This window comes from Antechinus flavipes, chromosome X (assembly GCF_016432865.1).
Source record: "Antechinus flavipes isolate AdamAnt ecotype Samford, QLD, Australia chromosome X, AdamAnt_v2, whole genome shotgun sequence".
Taxonomy (NCBI): Eukaryota; Metazoa; Chordata; class Mammalia; order Dasyuromorphia; family Dasyuridae; genus Antechinus; species Antechinus flavipes.
In genome coordinates, this window is record NC_067404.1 from 78,181,196 (window position 1) to 78,204,998 (window position 23,803).

The 23,803-nt window shown below is 42.6% G+C and overlaps 1 protein-coding gene across 1 annotated transcript in view; it reads left to right on the plus strand.

The window, feature by feature from the left end:
• Positions 1 to 1,975: 1,975 nt before the first annotated feature.
• The window catches only part of IL13RA2 (interleukin 13 receptor subunit alpha 2), a 46,199-nt gene continuing 24,371 nt past the window's right edge, over positions 1,976 to 23,803 (plus strand). The window contains exons 1-4 of the mRNA XM_051968311.1: positions 1,976 to 3,170; positions 5,746 to 5,949; positions 18,424 to 18,550; positions 22,973 to 23,124. Coding sequence (XP_051824271.1) covers positions 5,911 to 5,949; positions 18,424 to 18,550; positions 22,973 to 23,124 — 318 coding nt within the window. The 5' untranslated portion in view covers positions 1,976 to 3,170; positions 5,746 to 5,910. The remainder of the gene's footprint in view (positions 3,171 to 5,745; positions 5,950 to 18,423; positions 18,551 to 22,972; positions 23,125 to 23,803) is intronic.

Sequence of the window (23,803 nt, forward strand, 5' to 3'; positions counted from 1 at the left end):
AATGAAGTCCTACATAAAGTGGTTCCTTTCTCCCTTTGCAGTCTTTTTACACTTTATTCCTTTCCACAATCTCTATAATCCTGGGATGCTGGATTGTTTACTGTTCAATGCACTTGATAGTACATTTCTTAACTCTATATGTTCACTCATTGTTCTTCCTCATCACCGTGTCCTGGCTTCTTTTTTCTTTCTTTCTTTTTTTTTTTTTAATTAAAGCTTTTTTAGTTTCAAAACATATGCGTGGATAATTTTTCAGCATTGACCCTTACAAAACCTTCTGTTCCAAATCCCTCCCAGATGGCAAGTAACCCAATACATGTTAAATATGTTACAATATACGATAATATAATATATGTATACATATTTATACAATTCTCTTGCTGTACAAGAAAAATCAGATCAAAAAGGAAAACAAATGAGAAAGAAAAACAAAAGCAAGTGAACAACAACAAAAAGTGAGAATGCCATGTTGTGATCCATACTCAGTTCCCACAGTCCTCTCTCTGAGTGAAGACAGCTCTCTCCATCACAAGACCACTGGAAATTGCCTGAATTACCTTATTGTTGAAATCAGCCACATCCATTAGAATTGATCAATGTATGATATTCTTGTTGCTGTGTACAGCGATCTCTTGGGAACCTGAGTTTTCCTGACTGAGTTTCAGGTCCGTGGCCTCTCCTTACACAGCAGCGAAATTTGTAAAATGTGGGGGATTCGGTTTGTTATGCACATGGGAAGCAGTGTGCCAGTGCCTAGAGTGTGGGTCTTGCAGTCAACAAGATCGAGCTTCAAATCATACTCCAGTTCTAGTTGTGTCACCCTGGATAGGACATTTTATTTGTTTGCAATTCAGGGAACTATTCATTTTATCAGCCAGAGTAATGAATGGGACTTGTCAGGCAGTTCCCACATGGGTGGAACAGCAGATTCTTAAAGTCTGAGCACATCCATCCATGTGGGTATGTACACATAGTGGCTAATTCCTTTGAATCCCAGTTCGGGTCCCAATTTTTTCTGCTAACCGTGGTCCTCTGAAGCTTTGTCTTGTGTGTTCTGTGTCTGTTTGAATCTGAAACTGCGCACTGTGAACTCTTTGGTTTGAGCAGAACTTGTGCAGTACATGATTCCCAACAGAGTTAAGCTTGGTTCTCATGTATGTGCGGATACCAAGTGTGACTTCTTCCAGGCCCACCTCCTTCTGTCACTGTGGCAATGGGAACCTATATACACACACACAACCATACACTCACACTCTCCAGACACATGTGCACATATTCATTCACGTTCTTACTACACCCACTCTTGTGTGCTTACATACCATACACACATACACATGTTCACTTGTACACACTTATACTTACCCTACACCCCAGACATACATACACACCCTGTCACATATCCACACATGTACACATATTCACTCATACTTACCATACACACTCTTGTATGCACACAATCCACACAGATATATACATGTTCACTTATACACACTTATAATTACCATACACTCTCACACATCTACTGTACACATACCCATATTCACTCACATACTTACACACTCTCACATGAACACACATCACACTCATACACATATTCACTTGTACACACTTATACTTACCATAAACACCAGACTTACACACACACCCTGTCACATATACACATATTCACTCGTATCTATGCTCATATATGCTCATATATACAGACACATGTGCCCACAACTGTTAGCAACTGCTTTTGATTTCACTGCTTTCCTAAATGACAAAAGCCTTTCCTTTAGAGAGTTTCATTTTTCTGGCCTAAGGGACAGCACTAGGTTGAGAGAAGATCTGCTTCTGAGCAGTCGCTTGACCATGAACTTGCTGTGTGCTTCCGAGCAAATCGATTTCCCTGTATGTGCTTCAGGGTAGTATTTGCATAAGATTGTTGTGAGCACCATGACCTCTGAGGAAAGTCAACTGCACAAAGCAGAGGGATGGTATCCTGAGGATATTCAGGGACTTTGTGCCTCCACTGTGATACGGGGCAACCTGAAAGTCTACCGTGGGGAGAAAGACAATGTCCAAAGCAAGGAAGGCTAGAATCTGCCCTCTTCCCACCATCTTCTGCCTTGGTAGGGGACATCTGTAAGACTGGGTAGTCTTGGGCACCAGACTTGAGGGAGAATATTGTTGAGCTGCAGACTGGCAGGATGCTGAGGGCTCTGGGCAAGCAAAAGCAATCGAAGGAGTTGGGGCTGGTTAACCTGGAAAAGGGGCTAGGTTGAGATCTCTGAAGGATGCTAGTGCCGAGGAAGATTTAGCTTCTTCCAGGGTTTAAAGGGTGGAAGTTCCAGGGAGGCCAAATTGATTTCAGGGTGAGGGAGTCCAGCTCTATCCAATAAGCTTCCTGTCCCTGTCCCTGTTCCTGTCCCTGTCCCTCGAGATTTAGATGAGTACCTTCTGGGAGATGGAGGGTTCTGGTGCTGGGCAAGAGCTTGAGCCATAGTTGTTTCTAAATCCTGCATTGTAGCTTTTAGAAATTCTTGCTGATAATTTTTTCAAGGATTATCCCTGGAGCATTTTAAAAGTATTTACTGTGTTCTAGGCACTGTGCTAAGCCCTGAGGTTATCATAAAACCATTCTAGATAGTCTTTGTCTTTAAAGTTTTTGTATGTCTAATTGGGGAAGACAACATGTAAAGGGGAGCTAGAGATGGAGGGAATCTACATGTGATTGTGTGACTTTGGGATATCCAGGGAGATCTAGGGCACTCCAGAACTTAGCAAGCACAAATCAAAGTGCAGAAGATCATGGAATTGGGGGTCAGAAGCCTTGGGTTCTACTCCTGCACATCATATCCATAAATTATGTGACCTTGGGCTAGTTATTTAACAAAGTAAAGGAAAAAGCTGTCGTCAAGTGCCTACAGTGTGCCAGACAAAGCAAATACGAAGCAGAAACCAGTCTGTGTCCACAAAGAACTTACGTCCTGTCATGGGAAACGATGTGTACATAAACATACATGAAATTAATATCTGGTAATTTTGTGATAGGGACCCCGAAGTGCTGGGAAGAGCAGAAAAGACCTTCTTGAGGAAGATGTTACCTGTATTGTCACTGCTGCCTAGGTGACATTGTTCTTGAAAGAGATGCCAAAGTCCAGCTCCCAGGAAATTGGGGATTTCAAGAGGTAAGGAGAAAGTGTCATAAAACTGGTGAAATGTATGTGTAGTAAATCCTCTGACCTCACTCTCTCATCCCAAGGCTAGCTACTTCTACCTACAAATGGGTCTCAATGCCTCTGAGGGATTGAGGCTAGCTTTCTCTAATGCTATTGGCTCAAGGCCCTATTTTAATGTGTTTCCTCCATACTAACCACCAGTGACTAGTACCTCGATTCCATTGAACTAATTGCTAACAGTTAGATTTAACCAAAGGATATTTATTTTGAAAACATGGTGAGAGAAACACAAACATTTTCCCCTTCAACACCTCAGAAGGCACATTTTTCTCTGATATCTCTTCTCAGTCTCTGGGGAAAGTGGGCTCACACTTGAACCAGTTTCTACATAGGTTTGATTCCACTACATTCACATCCAAATTCAGCATTTTTATTGGATGGATCCTTATCTCAGCTACTGCTAAGTTAGGGCCCTAAATATTCTGTGCTGCACAGGGCTTTAGTGCTAGATTGTCTGGCTAGAAACCCTGGCAGGACCCCCTCATCTGACCTTTTTAAAAAATATATTTATTTTTAATACACATTGCTTCATTAATCATGTTGAGAGAGAAAAATCAGAACAAAAGGGAAAAACCATGAGAGAGAGAAAAAAAAAAAAAAAAGAAGTGAACATAGTATGTGTTGATTTACATTCAATCTCCATAGTTCTTTTTCTGGATGCAGATGGCAATTTCTATCAAAAGTCTATTGAGATTGCCTTAAATCTCCTGACTTTTTGAAAGTCACAAGGTTATAGCCTCTAATCTCCTTGACTTCAGTCCAGGTAAGGGATAGCAAGATGGTACAGTGAATAGAGCACTGGCCCTGGAGTCGGGAGACCCTGAATTCATATCTGACCTCAGATGTTTAACAGTTACTAGCTGTGTTACTCTAAGCAAATCACTTAACCTCAATTGCCTCCCTAAAAATAAATAAATAAAATAAAAAAGGAAAGTCCTTCAGTCCAGGTGAGAGACACTTAGAGGCCTGAAGAGGATTGGTGGCTGGTTGGGTGGAAAGATGAGGTTGCACATGAAACTTGTGGAGATAGAAATGACAAGATTTTTGGCAACTGCTTGAATCTGGAGGTGAAGGAGAATAAGTTGAAGAAGACCATAACGTTTTAGACAAGAGAAACTGGAAGAATGGTGGTGTCTTTGAAAAAGAAATAGGGTGAGTTTAAGAGGAAAGATAATATCGAGATTGGGATGTGTGTGTATACAGGCCATCTAGTTTGAAACTGGTGGTATACTTTTGGAGCTTAGAAGAGAAACTGAGGTAGGATATATAGACCCCACTGGGCAACAATAGCATAGATGATAATTGAACCAATTTAAGCCATGTGAACTTATTAAGAGAGAGTGAGAGAGCAAGAGAGAGGAGAGAGAAGAGGGGAAGGGGGGAGAGGAGACTGTTGGTTAGCTTCAGTTTTTTCTACTCTGGACTCGATGAAGGGAGCTCTCCTCCATTGGGCAACCCTAGGCAAACAGATTTCTTGAGGGAATGATTGTTTCTGTTTTGTCTTTGTATCATGAACATGCAACAGGCAGTTAATAGATGCTCTTTGAATGTGCCCTAGTGTTTCACATGCATGAGGGTAGACAGATAAATCACATGCTTCTCATGTGTCTAATACTGTGCAAAGAAAACTGGAAAGAAAACTGGATGGGGGAAGAAGAATGAATTTTCAGGGTGGCAGGTGAAAAGGAGAGAATGGAATTGTGAAGTGAAGTGTGGTTGGGGAAGAGTAGGCCCCACTCTTTGTGGGGAAGACTGTTCCACCTTCTCAGAAGGGGGCAGAAGAGGGCTTGGGCCAGATCAAGTTGAGCTGATCTTAATTCTGTAGAGAGTAAGGGGGGGATTTCTCTTCTCCCATCCCCTGGGAAATGAAAACGTTCTTAAAAATATAACTTTTCAAAAATAAGGCTTTGCATTGTTATTGATCACATTATGAACTCAAAGAACACGAATACTTCCCTACACAAAATACCAGAGAAGAGGCCTTCGCTGCAAGCTCTTATCTGCTGTACACAGCTTGTTGTTCCTTTTTTGGGCAGAGGGAATAAGTTTTCAAATTGAGCATAGTGGTCCCAACTGCTCTGCTTGTCTGTCCTTTTCTGAACTCCTGCTCTTTTCTATTTGTTTTTTGAAATGGTTTATTTATGTTCTTTTCCTTTTGTTATTCGTTTTTTAAGTCATTACTATTACCACTTGGGTCCAACTCTCCCTGCCCCCTAAAAAATCAAAAGCCCTCTTGTTATAAATAAGCAGAATCATTCCAACTAAGTCCACACACTGGCTTCTTCTGAAGATGTGAATTTGCTACACTGCTGCCTAGGTGACATTGTTCTTGAAAAAGATGCCAAAGTCTTGCTCCCAGCAAGCCTTTGAACTCAGGCTGTGTGTATACAAGTGTGTTCAGGGGGAAGACTTAGGCAAAGGGGAATGCTATGCCCAGCCTCGCTTTTTGCTCAAAGAGCCAACCCCTCTCTGAATTGGCCATTAAATATATGTATGTGTCTGTTTCTTTTGGGTGATGCCTTAGGTAGTCAGGGGCACACCCCTCAGGAAGGTGTGGATAAGGCCCCAACCTGGGAGATGTAGCCCCAGCAGCCAAGAGCCGCTTGCAGCATACTGGGATCAGCTCACTGTAGCAGTGGACGAGCACCTGGGAGTGGCTTGTGACAGAAGAAACCTCCCAACAGACTGAATGGAAGGAGCCCATAATGGGAGAGCCTGGGCTGCAACTGTAAGTGATTTAGAAGACCTTAGGTGCTACTGTCTTTCTGTTTTTGAGCTGAAGGTGTGTGTGTGTGTGGAGGGAGCATCCAGGGGAAGCGGGGTCCAACTTTGCCATCCTGAAGGATAGATCTTGCCAAGAGGATTCCACACATCCCAGTAATCCTAAAGGGCAATGCTTGAAAGGGGAGGGCTGAACTTTCATGAGCTTATATCATTGTTATAATAACTTGAAAGTCTTTATTACTGGGGCTGTGTCAATGTAAGTACAGAGATTAGAGGCTTAACTAATAGAGGTGGTGAGCAGTAACACTAGAGCTGATATTTTGGTCAAAAATTGGTTCCCTCCTTTGTTTTTCCCCATAATAAAAAGGAGGACAGATTTTCTTCCTGGAAGTTCTGAAATTTCAGGATGAAAGAGAAAAGGAGAGAGGGACACACACACAGAGACAGAGAGTGAGTGTGAGAGATAGAGGCTGAGAGAGACTGAGATACAGAGACAGAGACCGAAAAAGACAAAGAATGTGATAGAGTCAGAGAGAGACTGATAGAGAGACAGACACATATACACACAGAGACAGCAAGGCAGACAGAGAGAGACAGAGACATATCTAGAGAGAAAGGGCATGATTTCTCATACTGCATGGGGACTTTACTTCACAGTTAGGAAGGCTAAGAAAACTCCACATTAATAAAAGCACCTGGACCAAGTTTAGCCCACTGGCGCCAGTCTTGATCGCAAGGAATCAAAGGCTGGCTCCTCAGGGGAAAATGGTCACTTTTCCATCACTCACCAGCCAGTTTTGTGAGAGACAACTTGATGGCCCAGTGAATAAAGCATCACTAGACTTGGAGGCAGGACAATCTGGGTTCAAATTCTGTCCTACACACCCACTAGTTGTGTAACTTTGGGCTGGTGACACAATCACTATCTGCCTCAGTGTTCTCATCCAAAATGGGGACTAATAGCACTCATCTCTCAGCTTTATGGGGAGCCTTTGGTGAGGTAGAAAAGGTGTGTTGTAGCCGTTAAGGTGCCAAATAAATGGTTGCTATTATTTTATCCTGATATTTGATTTTCCACTTAAGCCAAGTAAGGCTTTTTTTTGGGGGGGGGGGGGAGTGGTGAGGATGACACAGCAATGTTTTGATCCTGAACTAAGCCATAACCAAAATGATAAAAGTAACTGCAGAATCAATGAAAACTTAATTCAGGGGAATGAACGTGCAACCCTGTTTTATAAGTAGTACGAATAACGTGATAACTAACTGATATTCATAATCTATTGTACATAAAAGCCAGCGGGCAAAGCAGAAGAGAGGCGGAAGGGGTGGAGGGAGCATTTGGAGTCAGAGAGCTCCTATCATCTGTAACCTGTCAAGGCTAGCTCCTTGACACTACCCCAAACAATAGCCAGGAATCTGTCTCCAGCACCCAACTTAGCTTTTGGGCGAGACCAGCTCTGGGGGAAGCTCACTTCCCTTTCTTCCCATGCTTGCCTCCTCCATAGGGTTCTTTCCCCAGAAGGATCTTGGTAAGGTGCCATTCAGCTGGAGTCCTGATTCTACTACCTAAGACTGGCATTGTGAGGGCTCAGAATTAACAGCCAGCAAATCCAGAGCCAGCTGGGCTTCCCTGTCTGTACTTGAACTCAGGTGGGGAAGGAAGAACTTTGACAGGAACTTCAAGGCTACTTGCTTCTACCCATCCCCAGTGACTCTGCTTCCAAAACAGACTTCTCTAGTCATCCTGATTTATATGTGGTCAGTGGACCCAGATGGTTCTGGAGGGGAAAGTGAGGCAGGAGACCTTGGCCAGCCCTCCCTCACTGAAATCCAAGTCACTTTCTTATCATGGCCTCCGTCCCTGATGCCATGGACTTCTTCAGAAATGGACAGACAACAACAACAAAACAGACATCATTGTCTCTCTGTGTCTCTGTCTCTTTCTCACAATATGGATGCATTCAAAGTGTTGAAATGGAGTTTAACTTCATACCTAAATAACTCCATCTTCATTTTACCCAATCCTGAGACTAGTTTACTGGGAAAGAAAAAAACTAGAACAAAAAACTAGACCAATGCTTTTCTGTGGAAAAACTTCCCCTAGCCTGTATTCTATTTGAATAGATTTTCTCACCAATAGTTAATTGCCCGCACTATGTATCATCCATATCCTGCTTTAACCGCTCATAGCCATATAGCTCCTCAAGACTGTTAAGAATGAAAACAAGAACGTGCCAGTATATAATATTTGGTGGTTTGCAAAGTTCTTTATAAATGTCGCCTTACTTAATCACCACGGCATCCCTGACAAGAGGATCTCTGTGAGAGGGATGCTGTCTACCTCAGTTTACTACTGAGGAGAAAAAGTAAGGCTGGACTTACCCATGGTATGAGTGTTAAAAATAGCATTGACCTTTTTGTTTTTGTTTTTGTTTTTTACCCTTTTCCAATTGAGGCCAAATTTGAACTCAAGTCTCCCCGACTGCAAGTCTAACACCACATCTACAACACTCTGGCTCTTTTTCTCCTCTATACTTTGGAGGTTTTTAACAGAAAGTTTGTTTTCTGTACTCTTAGGCTTTCCTGTATCTTGTTAATAATGTAGCCAGGTTTTATGGAGTAAGTGTAAGCAGATTGGTGCAGTAAGGCTCTCCTTTGATTTTTTGCTTTTCCTATAAGAAAATCATGCTGACAGTATACAGAGCTATCTCTCTCTGTATGCATCTCCCTTGTACTGCAAATAAGAAAGTTGGCCATTGATCTTGTAGTTTTTTTTTCTTTTAGACATCTAAGCTTATTTCACAAACTCCACTCTTCAAGTCAAGTAGAAGCCGGTAGCATAAGCTGGAAGGGCTAGGAAAATGTCTAAGTTGTAGTCAAGTCTGCTCCCACAAGAAAACTCTTTCTTCCTCATATGGTTATGAGGAACACACTGCATTAAATCAAATATTTGCATAAAGGAAATGTTTTGTGTATGATTTGATAAACCCAGCCCTAAAGGACCAGAGCAGCTTTGACAAAACAGTGTTTTCCTACTGTGAGATATGGGTAAATGACTCTCTTGCTGGTATTCCAGGGGCATGCTCGCAAATATTATTTGACCTATTTTCAAAGTGATGGCTTGGTACTGTTTGGGTACTTGGACATATACTTTCAGAGACTTGTTTTTTCCAGAGGGCTGTTGCTAATTGGATTGAGGATGGGGGTAGTAAGTTAGTCGAGTCTTGGGGGATGTGAGAAGGTGCTGAGCCATGAGTGCCCTAAGCCACTGTGGAGAAGTAGCACCTGGGAAATGAGCTGAGATGCTGCAGCAAAATGGTACAGAATGGAAGCCCTGGGGCATTGGGTAGGTGGTTCTGTCACAGTAACTCTTCCTCTTTAGGAGGGCAAACAAGCCTGTATAAACACTGAAATTGGGAGGGAGAAGACCTGAGTGTGAAGTCCCACTTTGCTTTCATCCTCTTACTTAACTGGGTAATGGGGGCCAAGATACTTGACTTTTCCAGTTCTCAGTTTCCTCCAATATAAAGTGAAGGAGCGTGGGTAGTGGCTAGAAATCCATGCTGGCAGCTGAGAAAAACATGGATTGAAACTGTACCCTGGACAAGTCACTTAATCTCTTCCTAGCCTCACTAACCTTCAGTAGTAAAAACAAGGTAGTCAGATAGCATCTTCCTGACAGCTATTGTGAGGATACTATAGAAATGTCAGCTCTGAGAAGTTACAGCAAGTCTCATTCTGCTTTCTGAGGACGACGCCAGCTAGGTCCAGAAAGACTCATCACCAATATATTGGCTGCTTGTGGAGGAATTCTTTGGTCATGGAAAGCCATGAAATAAGAATCCAATATGGCCCTCGGTCCTGGGTAGCCCCCTTCTATGATGTGACTGGTAGACTGGTAGAAAGGGGAGGCAGAAGGAATGAGGAATTTTGAGATAAGATAGAAACTTAGATGTAGGTACTCTACAAATGTGAGATTCTTGTCATCCAGTGACTCCAAGAGAAATTCAGTTGCATCAGTTCTGATACTGTTGCATGGCAGAGAATGCTCTGGGTTTGATATCTTAGACTCAGGCTGCTACATTTCCTTTTCAGGGTTCTAGTATCCCCGGATGGATTGGGTATCTCTTCTTGATTATCATTAGTTCACACCCCACTCCTCCCTCCCATTAGCGAAAACCTCCCATTGACGAAACCACTTAACATCAATTAGCTTTTATAAGTGGCTATTCTAAGACATGGCAAAAATAGGTTTTTTCCAATACTTTACTGTCCCTGTCTCTCCTATACCACTTTGGTCTCTAGGAATAGTGGGCTCAGACTCAGCCCAGTTTCTTTGCTTTTCAAAAAATTAATTAAAGTTTTTTTATTTCAAAGCATATGCATGGATAATTTTTCCACATTAACTCCTTGTAAAACCTTGTGTTCCAATTTTTCCCCTCCCTTTTCCCCACCCCCTCCCTTTAATGGCAAGTAATCTAATATATGTTAAACATGGTAAAAATATATGTTAAATCCGATATGTGCATACTTATTTATACAGTTCCCTTGCTGCACAAGAAAAATCAGATCAAAAAGGAAAAAAAAATGAGAAAGAAAACAAAATGCCAGCAAACAACAACAAAAAAAATGAAAATGCTATGTTATGTTCCATACTCCGTTCCCTCAGTCCTCTCTCTGGGTGTAGATGGCGCCCTTCATTACATGATCAATAGAACTGGTTTGAATCCTCATTGTTTAAGAGAGCCATGTCCATCAGAATTGATCATTGTATAGTCTTGTTGTAGCCATGTACAATGATCTGGTTTTGTTCATTTCACTCAGCATCATTTCATGTGAGTCTCTCCAGGCCTCTCTGAAATCATCCTGTTGGTCATTTCTTACAGAACAATAATATTCCATAACATTCATATGCCACAATTTATTCAGCCATTCCCCAATTGATGGGCATCCATTCAGTTTCCAGTTTCTGGCCACTACAAAGAGGGCTGCCACAAACATTCTTGCACACGTGGGTCCCTTTTCCTTCTTTAGGATCTCTTTGGGATGTAAGCCCAGTAGAAACACTTCAACACAATTTCTAAGTAGCATTGGTTCCACCATCACTGGCAACGTCCCTGCCAGATGCATCCTTGTCTTATTGGTTCAAAACAGTAAGACAGTAGGTTGATGCTGAGCTGGTTGCAAAATTTGGACTTGACTGACCTTTAAAAACTCAAAGTTGTAGCCTCCATATTAATCTCCTTCACCTACAACACAAGAATAGACATTGAAGTAGAGGACAAAGGCCATTTCCTCAGGATCACCTGTCTTGGATGGAGACAGGATCTGAGCCCTTTCCTCTTAATAGCATTATCTCTCAGGGAATGTCATCAGTGAAGAAGTCAGACCAGGAGAAGAGTTCTAATCCATGTAGAAAGACTGAGAGTTAGAAAAACCTTTAGAAGATGCCTCCATTTCTGATTCCACAACTATTGCCAATTAGAGAGGCCATCTTTCATCATGTCATTAGGAGATGGAACCAATTACAGAATGTCTGGATACACTTCAAAGGCTCTTCAAGGCTTTCCGATCATACATGGTCAGGTCTCTCCTCAGAGCAGCTTCCTCATTTTATTGAAGCAGATAGGTGGGCGCAATAGTTAGAGTGCTGGAGACGGAGTCGGAAAAGCTCAAATCAAATCCTGCTCAGATCCTTCCTAGGCAAGTTACTTTACCTCTTTCAGTCTGTTTCCTCATCTGTAAAATGAAGATATTAAGAACACCTACCTCCCAAAGGGCAAATGTGATAACAAAGTACTGCTGCTCTTGTTTTGTTATGCAAGGGGGAAAATGAGCAAAATTTCCTGGAACATTTAGCCAAATGAAATTTCCATGCCAAGGAGGCAGCCTGTGCTCCAAAATCTACTGCAGAGGAAGAACTTCAAGGTAGAAAAATTCATGAAGGATTTGACAAGGCCCATCAAATGAAATCATATTCTTTGATATTTGGAGACTTGAATGAAAAGATGAGGACGACAAGGATGGTTAGAAATACATTGGAAAATCTGCATCGAGAAGAAGCAAGAAGAAAGGTCAAAAACTTGTCGATTACCCAGAAGCTTGTGCCTATATGTGAAAACTGTATTTGAGAAAAGCACGAGAAGGTTTTGGATATGGTGAGTAATTGATAATAGCACAAAAAGATATGGGTTACATTTTAAGGATGCAGGTGAGAAAGGACTCACTAGTGATGTGAGACTGTCCCATATCACCAGCATGACTGCCAACTTGTCAGAACAAACATACAAATCAATACTCAATCTAAAACAAGTATGAGAAAATATAGAGCATGCAGTTATATAGCAAGTCCATTCTGACCTGTTTAGAGAAGTTATTGATGATGAAAAATGGAATGTGGATGGAAGAAAGGACATAGACACAGACTATGATAATTTCACACAGAAATTTGGCTGATATAATTAATTGCCATGAGAGTACAAAGCAAGACTTTTGAATTAATCAAAAAGTATTAAGCACCTACTGTGTGGGAAGCTCTAGTCAACTTAAATACAAATACTGCAAATAGAAAAGTTAGGCAGTTCTTGCTATTGTGAAGCTCAGATTCTTATAGGGGACACAGTAAAGATTGAATGTTTCAGGTAACGAGTCAATTGGAACCATTCCATGGTCCTTAGGTTATTACAGCAGCAAAGGAGATGGTCAAGCCTGTTCTTTAATGGCACTTCCACTGATGTAATGGCATTAGTTTCTGAGTTTTTAGAAGTTGTGGCCACCCACCAGAGCAATGGCCTGGTTTGCTTACCAGGAGGATGGCTGAGGTCACTAGGCTGGAGGCCTGGCTCTTCCTGAGGTTTTTGGGCTCGGGATCCCAGACCGTCTCCATTGAAGTCTGAGAGGAGATAGTGGCCAAAATGGTGGTGATGGTGGTTTGGCTTGTCTCAGCACATTCTGCCTCTTCTCTCTATCTGCCTCTCCCCAAAATGCCTTGCTGGTTGAGTCAGGCTAGCTTTACCTGCCCTATGGGTGATAGGGAGTTGGCATTTGGTGGAAATGGACAGCTCCTTATCTTCAAGACCTATTTCCCTAGGTAATAGCTTCAGGTACTGAGCTGAAAGTAGGTCTAGAAGTTGGTGGGCACTGATGTTCCCAAGGCTCTTGAGTTTTATGGTCCTGGGTTATCTCCATTAAGATTTGAGGGTAGATGGTAATTAAAGTTGTGGCTTGCCTAGCACAAACTGATTCTTATCTCTCCCTCGGGTGCCGCTCTACTTTTACGAAGTAAATGTAAGCAAGTTAGTGCTTACACTAAGGAAGTGACAGGGCTAGACCTGTGCCTCTGGGAATATTAATTTGCAGTGATGTAGAAAATATTCCACATGAAAGTTGATGAAGGGCTGAACTGTGGTGATGACAGCATATGTGCAGAGATTTATGATAGACAGGGAAAAGGCCAGAATGAGTCCAATGTGTTAAACCTGGGTAACTGGAAGCAGAATGGTGCTATCAGGAGCAACGGGAAGTATGTAGGAGGGACAGGTTTAGAAGGGTTGACTTTGAGATGGCGATGGGCTATACAAGTGGACAAGTGACATAATGTTTATGTAAGCCTATGTCTTGATAGACAGAGATGTGGATTTGGAGCTCAGGAGAGAAAATAGGGTTCAGTGCCTGATTTGGGAATCAACTGGGGAGAGTTGATAGTTGAAGCCAAGGGAACAGATATAATCATGAGGAAAGAGGGTACAGAAGGAAGAGATAGAGGAAACACTGCTGTTGGTGGGAGAGCTTGGGGAAGACTGGTGCTTGATAGTGTCCAACGTTGTAGGAAGATCTAGAAGGATGGTTACTGAGGATTTAGAGGTTGAAATCATTGGGATCCACGAAAACAATTTCACAAGAGTGGCGGCGTCAGAAGCCAGATTTCAAGGGGGTGAGAAGTGAGTCGGGAGGGAAGTAGAGACAGTGACTGTAGGAATTCCGTGGGGAATGGGAAGAGAGAGAGAGGAGAAAAGCTTACAGGAACGTCAGGATCAAGGAAAGGGTTTTTGAAGGATCATTGTAGTGTCATTGTAGGGGAGGGAGAGGGTGAGAAGGAGGTGGAGAGTCAGTAGATCAAAGAGATACTAAGGATACTAAGTAGATAGAGATACATCCTGACGCATAGGTAGGCACAAAGAGATTGCAAAGTCAATGAGAGAAGGGACTGGGCCACTTTTCATCTGGGTAGGTCCCCCAGCAGCTGGCATCAGACATTGCATTTGGCAAGCGTTTGTTGGATTGAGTGGAAACAGCTCACAGATAGTTCAATTGTTTAGTTGCGTGGTATGGAAGCCAAATTTCAGATTCTGGAAGTCAAGTACTAGGTGTTATCCTCTGGAGTGACATCTTGAAATAAGATGTGGAAGGACATGAAGATGACTTCCCAGAGGAAAAAGAAAGGAAAAAAGAGAAGAAAAGTGAAGAGGAGAAATATATTCCCAAGAAGACACTCAGGGCTACTTGGAATGGTAGTATGACCTGGGGGCCAGAGGACATTACTTTGGAAAATCATCCTCCACCAAACTTCCTCCACTAAAATGTGCTGCTGTTGTAATGTCAAATTAATAGTAGTGGATTACATTTATGGGGACCTTTAAAATGTACAAAGCTTTATCTTGGATTTCTGGCTTGCTAACAATAGTCCAGGGGAAATATATGCCCAGGAAAATAGGGGTATACTGCTTATGGCTTCCCAAAGGGCACTCCTGTCTCTCTCAAAGAGCTCACTACTGACACTAGTCTGGGACTATGATGACTTCAGATGATAGCTCTCTTGCCTTTTCTTTCTCTCTACTGTTCCTGCTAGGAAATCCAAGAGTTAGATATTTCCCTGCTGGGATTCCAACTTGACCTTCTCTCTTAAACACTCCTTGCTTTTCTTTGTTAACTCATTCCACTCACTAAAAATGGGTAAAGCCAAAACTCTGTACGAATGGGGCAATGAGATCTCAGTCACAAGAAGAGGAATTTGTCTTGGGGGACAGCAGGGGTCATGTCACCCCAGCGTAGTCTGCAATGTTCAGTGTTCTCATTTTCTCCCATCTTGCCCTCGTCGCTGATCAGGGTCACAGATGCAACAGCCTCTTCTTTCAAAATCTTTTGAGGGGAGAGTAGAAAGGCTCAAATCTGCTGCTAAATGCATGTTTCTGCTAAAGTTCATCAAAATGGAGGGGACCACAGCTGCCATCCTCTTCGTCATGGCTTCCTTCTTCTATTCCAAATTCTTAATGAAGAGTAAATAGCCTCCTAAATTCTTAGTTCATGATCTCAATGACCAAGGACTCCTGGGAAAGTATCTCTATGGCTATGTTTTTTTCCCAGTGTTTTGTTTGGTCCTGACACAGGCTTACATAAACATTATGTCATTTGACTTTTCTGTTACCTTGAAATATAGATAATACTGCTTCCATGACTTCATTTCTTACATATGAGGAAACTGAGGCTTTGAATTTGAGGTAACAGTGTCAGATATAGGATCCCTTCTCCTCACTCCTCACCTCTGGCTTAAGGAATTGAGTCTTCACGTGGTCCTTTGCTGCACAACTCTTTAGGACTCTGCGCTGACAACAACTTGCTGATCGACATGGGTGCAGGGTGTTTCTATAGTGGAAGTTTCCTGTGCCAAAGAAAGCCTTGGTCCAAACCAAAAAAAAAAAAAAAAAAAAAAACAACAAAATCAAAGTTCTTGTTAATTCCAGTCCAAATTGCTTATGAAGAACCTTTAGAAATTTTAGCACTGTTTGTTCCAAGAATCAAAGCTCACATTTTTTTTAAAATTTGAGTTTTTTTGAAGCCTTTTGTTTTTCCATCTTAATCATTTCCACATTCCTGTGCTCCTCTCCCTTCCCCTCTGTCAATTTGTGAGCCTTCCCTCGTAATAAAATGAAGTAACTCTAGACAACACAGCAGCCACATCTGTCAGTCCCATAGTGCTGGGCCAGCTCAGATTGACCATTCCATTTTTACAGTGTTTCATTTAACTAATGTTTCATTAAACTAAACTTCATTTATAATTTATATTGTAGTGGTACTGTAGGCTTAGGATAGGAAGGGACCAGTACCTATCTTCTAGAGTCCCTCATTTTCAGGTGGAGGCTTCCCAAAACTGATGTGATTTGCCCAAGAAAGCCAAGCCTAGAACTCAAGGTTTCTTCGACCATCACTATTTACGATGAAACACTTAATCCCTCATCTCATTGGCTGTAGATCACATTTGTGCCTTTTGAATCTCTCCTCCCCGAGCCCCCTATTTCACTCATTGACACTGTTGGGTTTCGATGTCTCAAATGATGGGAACGAAAAATGAAAGTTTCACAGTAATGAAAATATTTCCATCAAAAGGCACCAATTATGACATTTCCATCACATTTGTATGTAGTTTTCAAAAACCGCTTCAGTGATAGTATGAAAAACCCATCCGTCATGTTCTTGGAAATAATCGTTTGTCATGAAGATTTATTTGCTGCTTTAAAAAAGACAACAGCACAATACCTGTAGTCGATTCAGATGCTGCTGCAGGAGCCTGGCTTGCTTAAGAGACATTCTTTTTTTTTTTTTAATTTAATTTTTATTTAATAATTACTTTATATTGACACTCGTTTCTGTTCCGATTTTTTTTCCCTCCCTCCCTCCCTTAAGAGACATTCTTAATCAGTTTCTCTTTCCTGACATCCTTCCATCCTTAAACTTTTGGTGACTATCTCCTTTGTTTACTCATAAAAAACAGGCTTATGTTTGTCTTAATGAATAAAAGCCCAAGTGATCATCTGAATCATGAAATAAATGAGGAACATAATTTCCACTGGCCTAGAGGTCAGGAGACTAAATGGAAAAGATTCAAACACAGCAGGAAGGAGTTAAACAGAATCCAGTCTGAGTGGGAGACCTAGTGTCTGTACCCTAAAATCTGAAGTGAGGCTAGGGCAAAAGTCACATTTATTTGACAGAAATGGTCAGGGGGAAGGAGGAAAGGGAGAGGGACAAACGTTTATTAAGCACCTATTATGTGCCAGGTTCTGTGCTGAGTACTTTACAAACATGATCTCATTTGATCAGGTCACGGTCCCCATATTGGCAGGTTTCATTGGGTTACTTATTGTCCCAAACATACTACTTGGCAGGCTCCCTTCCCATAATCCCTCTCCCCATCCAGCAAGATGTGAATATAGTTGTTGAAGTAGTTTAAAGGATTCTGCTGAAATGGAATAGACCAGCTCTTGTGGTCTGGTATTTAACACAATGAGTGGACCAGACCAGAGGCTCAGGAAGGGTTACGTAGATAGAGGGAGGAGGCAGAGGACAAGTTCTTTTAAAAGCATGTTATAAATCAAAGTCAGATGTTGTTTATGTGGATGTGTATATTAGGGTTAGGGTGTAAAGGGGGGTTGAGGGAGGGAACATCTCTATTGCAAAGTAAGTCCAGTATTATCTTTTTCTTAGATGACAAATAGAGACCCACTTAGTGAATCATAGGTGGTTTCCCCAGTACCAGTTTTGCTGTGACTCATACTGTAACATAATAAAGGGAGCAGGAAAGAGGTTATAATACCCAGGAAAAATCCATGTCCCCACAAAAGCTAGCCAAGTCAGACAACTGAACATTTGGAAATGTGCTGAGGCCGAGGAGGAGGACGAGAAGGAGAAGTGGGGCCATAAGAAGATTTGTCCACATAGAAGGAGATTTGGGGACAGCTGAGTAGAGAGTGCTCCCTGAGTAAGTCTGGAGGGGAAGTCACCTCGGGAGTTTGGGCAAGCCAAATTGGCATTTCCTTAGGTAAGTGGCGTGGCCGGGGTAGGGGGGGTTAGCACTCCCAAGCTAGACCTTATTTTGAAACATGTTTTAAATGTTATCGACTATCTCTGGTCGCCTGATCCGAAGAGCTGCCCCTGCCCCAAAGATGTTCTAGGAGGGTTTCCTGCTTAGGGAATATGCAACGAGGAATGACCACAGTTAGCACTTTTTAGTTTGTCAACTTGTGTTAGTTAATTGGTGATTTATTATATCTATTTCCAATTAAGATTTCAGTTTATAAAATGGGAATGATAACCCCCAAAAGACTATTGGAAGGCTCAGATGAGATCTGAGGTGTCAAGCCCTTTAAGGTACAGAAGAATGGCTGTTTAGATATGTGCCTTAGGAGGCAGGGTGGGTGACCCAGGTCAGCGTTGGATCTCTGATACAGGGAAGTGGAAGGAGTTTGCATGTCGAGGAGAGCTCTGTACAAGGACATCATAGGTCTGGCCCCCTCCACCTTTGTCTTTCTTATTGTAGGATTCCTCCTTGTTCTTTTCTTTATATTCAGACTCTCTCTTATTATTGATGGTCACCAAAAGATGTTGTGAGGAACCGATTACTTTTAACCCAACAGGTTGTGTTCAATGAGACCATAACAGATGTGTATCTCCTGGCCTCTAAAATGGTATTTTCCTCCCCCAGACTGCCACTTGCCTGCTATTAGACCCTGGAGAAATGCACCAGAAGCTGAGATATCCCAAATGGGTCTATCTTTCTTTCCTTTTGATGATGCTGGGACACAGCTATTCCTCCTCCAGGCATATGACAGGTAAGTTGGCCGCTCTAGCAAGTTCACCTTTCAGTCTCAGCTTCATATGGAGGGGAGTGACTAGATGTTTCTAGTGTGCTACATGCCCCAGCTGAATTTCTGAAGGAGGCTTCTTTCTTTTTTTTTTTTTTTTTTAATTTTTATTTAATAATTACTTTATATTGACACTCGTTTCTGTTCCGATTTTTTTTCCCCTCCCTCCCTCCACCCCCTCCCCTAGATGGCAAGCAGTCCTATATATGTTAGATATGATGCAGTATATCCTAGATACAATATATGTTTGCAGAACTGAACAGTTCTCTTGTTGCATAGGGAGAATTGGATTCAGAAGGTATAAATAACCCGGGAAGAAAAACTAAAATGCAGATAGTTCACATTCTTTTCCCAGTGTTCGTTCTTTGGGTGTAGCTGCTTATGTCCGTCATTTATCAATTGAAACTCAGTTAGGTCTCTTTGTCAAAGAAATCCACTTCCATCAAAATATGTCCTCATACAATATCGTTGTCGAAGTGTATAATGATCTCCTGGTTCTGCTCATTTCACTCAGCATCAGTTCATGTAAGTCTCGCCAGTCCTCTCTGTATTCATCCTGCTGGTCATTTCTTACAGAACAATAATATTCCATAACATTCATATACCACAATTTACCCAGCCATTAGGAGGCTTCTTTCAAATGGGCCTGGAGATCATTTGTCCAAAGGCACGTTCCTGCCGAAAGTCTTGTTCTTGGCCATTTGTTCCCCATTTTGGATTAAAGATCTCCCCCCACCCAAGAACAAAGCTCGATGACCTTCTTGTTTTGCTGGGCAGCAACTGTCAGAGGAGGACCTCTGCCTTCCCCAGCTATAACCCAGTGGGTCGGGGTAGAATTTGGTAAATTACAGTGATGGCTGATGGGCATCCACAACTAGGTAAGACAGGTGCAGGAAAGTATAGTGGGCTGAACTCCAGAAGGAAGGCGAGACAAGGCAGGCAGAGGCAGAGATCAAGGGTTTCTGTGAGCTTTTAAAAGTGGGTCCTCAGTAGGGCCCATGTTATGGAAGTGTGGGGTGAGGGAAGGCCAGGCCACCTTTACAGCAAACATTTATTGATTTCGTACTGTGGCCACAGGAGACAAGGATACCACCCACCTCCATCTCTCTAGCTGCTGATGCCTTTCCCTCTCTGAATGTCTTCCAGTTGGCACACTGGAGAGAGCCCTGGCTCTGGAATCAGGAAAACCTGGCCTCAGACACTTACTAACTACGTGACTTGCCTTCTGTCTGCCTCTGTTTCCTCATCAGGAAAATGAGGGTGAATAATAGCCCCTCTCTTGTAGGGCTGTCGCAGGATGAAATGAGATGATATTTATAAAGTGGTTAGTGCGCTGCCTGGCACATAGTAGGTGTCGTATAAATGTTAGCTGTTCTTAGTATTGTATGTGTATAGTTATTTAGATATTGTCTTCCCCATTGGCTCTTGTCTTTCTTTGCCTCTGAAGCACCTACATCAGTGCCTGCAATGTAGCAGGGGCTCACCAGATAGTTATTCATTAACCAACTGGCCAGACCAAGAACTTGGAAAACAAAGAAAGACAAAACATAGTCCCTGCACAAGGAGTACCCAGTGTTCTTAAAGGAAGCACTTAACTGATTGAGCCTCTGAGGGAATGACCGAGATCCCATTCTATTTACACTGACTTATTTTGTTCTGGTCTTTATGGTGGAAACTCAGCCGAGCTTTATTTTTAAACCTAATTTGACTTCATTTTTCCAATTAACAGGCCTTTATTTTCTCTCCATCCTCTGGGGGAAAACCCTTGTGCAAAATATCATAATCAATCAAAATAAATGAGAGGAACTCAGTTTTCCTGAATGTTCAGTGAATACCCGGGCTAGCTTGGAAAGGGAAAGAGGCCTCCCAAATGGATCATGCTGCTCGATGCAGGAGAACGGCACAATGTGGCCTTCTTTGTCTTTTTGATGATGGGGATGGGGGAGGTTAAAATGGGTCTAGAGGCTGAATACTTACTTGTCATTGGTATCATAAAGCAAATTCCAAAGGAGCATGAGCCTGAGAACTAAAGGACCCTTAGGTGCCATCTCTTCCACCTTTTTTGTTTCAAGGAGGAGGAAATTGGGTCAACAGGAAAAGTGTCTATGACCATGCTGAGATCTGAGTTTGGTACAGCAGAAAGAGTGCTGGCTTGGAGTCAGGGGACTTGGGTTCAAATGTGGCCTCTGTCATTACCAATGTGAGCTTGGAAACAGCCTCCCGATCTGTTTCCTCAAATGCAAAATGGGGGAATTGATGAGCTGGCTTCCAAGTTCTCTTCCATCTCCGAATCTGATAATCCTCGATTGCTGCTCGGCAGCACCGCTCCACACGGTACCACCTGGTCTCCCTAGTCAAGTAGGGGTTGAACTGGTCCCTTCACTCTGAGAGATTCTGGGATTCTCTGGACTTGCCAGCTGTTAAGACCACTGCCTTCTCCTCCCTGAGCTATGGGAGCTAGACTTCCTCTAGCTTCCCAGTAATGGGAGCTATATTTAGGCATTGTTTGGAGCCTCATGTAGTCAGAAACACGAATTAACCATAATGTCTCACTTTCTCAGAATTCTGCTTAGGACCAATTGACTCTCAGAACCATTCCCCCCTGCTTCTGTCATTTGGGGTGAATGGCCCAAGTGCCATCTGCTGGTTAATGCTAACAGTACGTTTCAGGAGAGCATGGCATCTGCTCTCTCTTTGCCTTAAAGGCTTCAGATTATACCCGGCACCAAGCCAGGGCACAGCTCTCTCAGCAAAAATAAACAAACAAGCAAACCCAGCTGAACTCTTTCATGAAAAACCTGGCAGCAACTGGGATGGACAGGAAGAGGGTTCTGAAGGAGAGTCAAGTTTTTCTATAAAAACCAAAAACCCAAACAAAATATGGTGAGAAGAACTTTAAGGAGGCCCCTGGGAATGAAGAGAATTAGTTTTATGAGGCAATTTTGAAAGAAAGTTATTTTGTGGCTTTTGCTGGAAGAGAAACAAGTCATTTGCATTCATTTTGTGAAGGGGAAAACTCGATTTCCTCACTCAAAATTCCCCTCTTGTACCTTCAAATGATAACAGGCTTGAATATCACCCTGCTATTCTGCAATAAAAACACTCTCCAGTTGGACTCAGTCACGGGGTTGGAAAGAACCTCAGACACCATCTAATCTAATCCAATTTCCTCTTATGACTCGTCAGGAAACTGATACCCAGAGAGCAGAAATGACTTGCCAAAGCTAAAACGTGGCCGAGCTGAGCAGAGCCCCTAGGTCACCTGACTTCCCGTCTACTCTACTGTGCTCAATTCCTCATCAATTAAATAGAGGGAGAGAGCTGCTGAGATTGGAATCATCTCCATCCGGTTATAACTTGGATATCAAAATTATTTCTTTCTGAATCCCAGCACATGAGCTGGTGGGCTCTGGGATCCCTCCATCCTCTGAGGGAAAACCCTCGTGCAAAACATCATAATCAGTCAAAATCAATGAGAGGAACTCAGTTTTCCTGAATGTTCAGTGACTGCCCAGGCTACCTTGGAAAGGCCTCTCAAATGAGCCATGATGTTTGATGCAGGTGAACAGGAAAACTGAGGTCCTCTCAATTATTTTGATTGATTATGATATTTTACACGAGGGTTTTCCCCCAGGGGATGGAAGGATCCCAGAGCCCAGCACGTAGAAGCTGAGGACTGATTAATATATGATCTAGAACATATCTGAGAATGTTACCTGTAGCTTAATGAGGCTTTTCTAGCTGGATGGGAATTGCCAACTTATACTTCGATGCACCCAGCCCTGTTTCCCACTTCCCCAACACGACCACCATAGTGGGCTTAGTGTATGCCCACAGTCAGTGCAGTCGAACTCCTTATTGGCTGACGGGCTATTGCCAGAGCCACACTCCTGGTGTTGGATGGGTTAGGTGGTCAACACTCAATATGGTAGCTCTTATAGTTTTCATGTGCTTTTCTTCCTTGTGAAATGTTGATACTTTTCTAAGCATTTCTGTCCTGCAGCACTCAAGAAGATGGTTACAGTGGAGTTCATGGCTAAGAGCACCTGAAGATGCCATATGCTGATACGCTGAATGATGGGCACTTGCCAGGGCAAAGTTGTCCCTCAGAAGCTATCTCAGAACAATTGTTATTCTCCTGAATAGTTGAATCCAAATCACATCTAGAGGAAAATTTGAACCCTCCTGAAAAGCCCCCCTAGTATTTTTTTTTATCAATGTAAGAGTCCTGTCATCAATAAGTTATTCCTTTTTAGGGAAGAAACTTAGCCCTTTTTGTGGGTTGTCCAAAAGAAACATCTGCATTCATACCTAGCAGGCACCCCAAAGTTCAGAGGGCTTCCCCAAAGGTAGCAGGGGCTGTCGCCACTGACTCTCTTTGTCTTTCAGTGGATCCTCCTCATAATCTGAAGATTGTGGATCCTGGCTTTTTAGGTCACCTGAATTTGCAATGGCAACCCCCTCTAACGTTGGGCATGTTCCAGCACTGTACAGTACAATATGAATTAAGATATCGGAACGTTGATAGTGAAGACTGGGAGGTAAGAAAATCACGTCTCTGCTTGTGGGTTCTAGTTGTTACTATGATGGGAAATAGAGTCCTCCTGTCCATTTTCTTGTGATGTTGGGAATATTCACTATGTAATAACTGCCCCATAGTCATAGCTTTAGTAGTTTGCAGATGTGGCCTTTGTATGGAGGCTATCTGCCTCTGAGTCAGCCTTCTCTCCACTAGCTCATTACTGGTTATTAAATACTGCATGCTGTGACAAAACCCAGCCCCAAGTTGGAGTCCAGCTAAAAGGATCTGTGATCCATCAGCAGCAGGCAGTTTTCCCCAGCTCCCTTAGGTTCCGAATCTCTAGGTGCCAGGGTTCTCTTGAGAACCAATTTCAGATCGAGTTTGTCCTGCTTTACAGGGACTTGGACCTGGACGTTGCTTAGGGTGTCATGGATGGTAAAGCTTTCTTTGAGCTTGGTTGGAACTTCAGTAAGAAAATAGAACCTGCAACTTAGTCATACCTGCCAGAGAAATGAAAATGGGGGCTTTGGAGGGAGGTGGAAGATGCAGGATGCAGGAGAGGAGAAAGGGGCATGTTATACTCTCGATCTTTACCCTCCTGGTAGTTCAGTCATTCCAGGCTAAGGATTACCATCCCAGGAGGGTGAGCCACTCTGCTTAGATCTATCTCTTTTTATGCACTTACTGTTTGGCTTCTC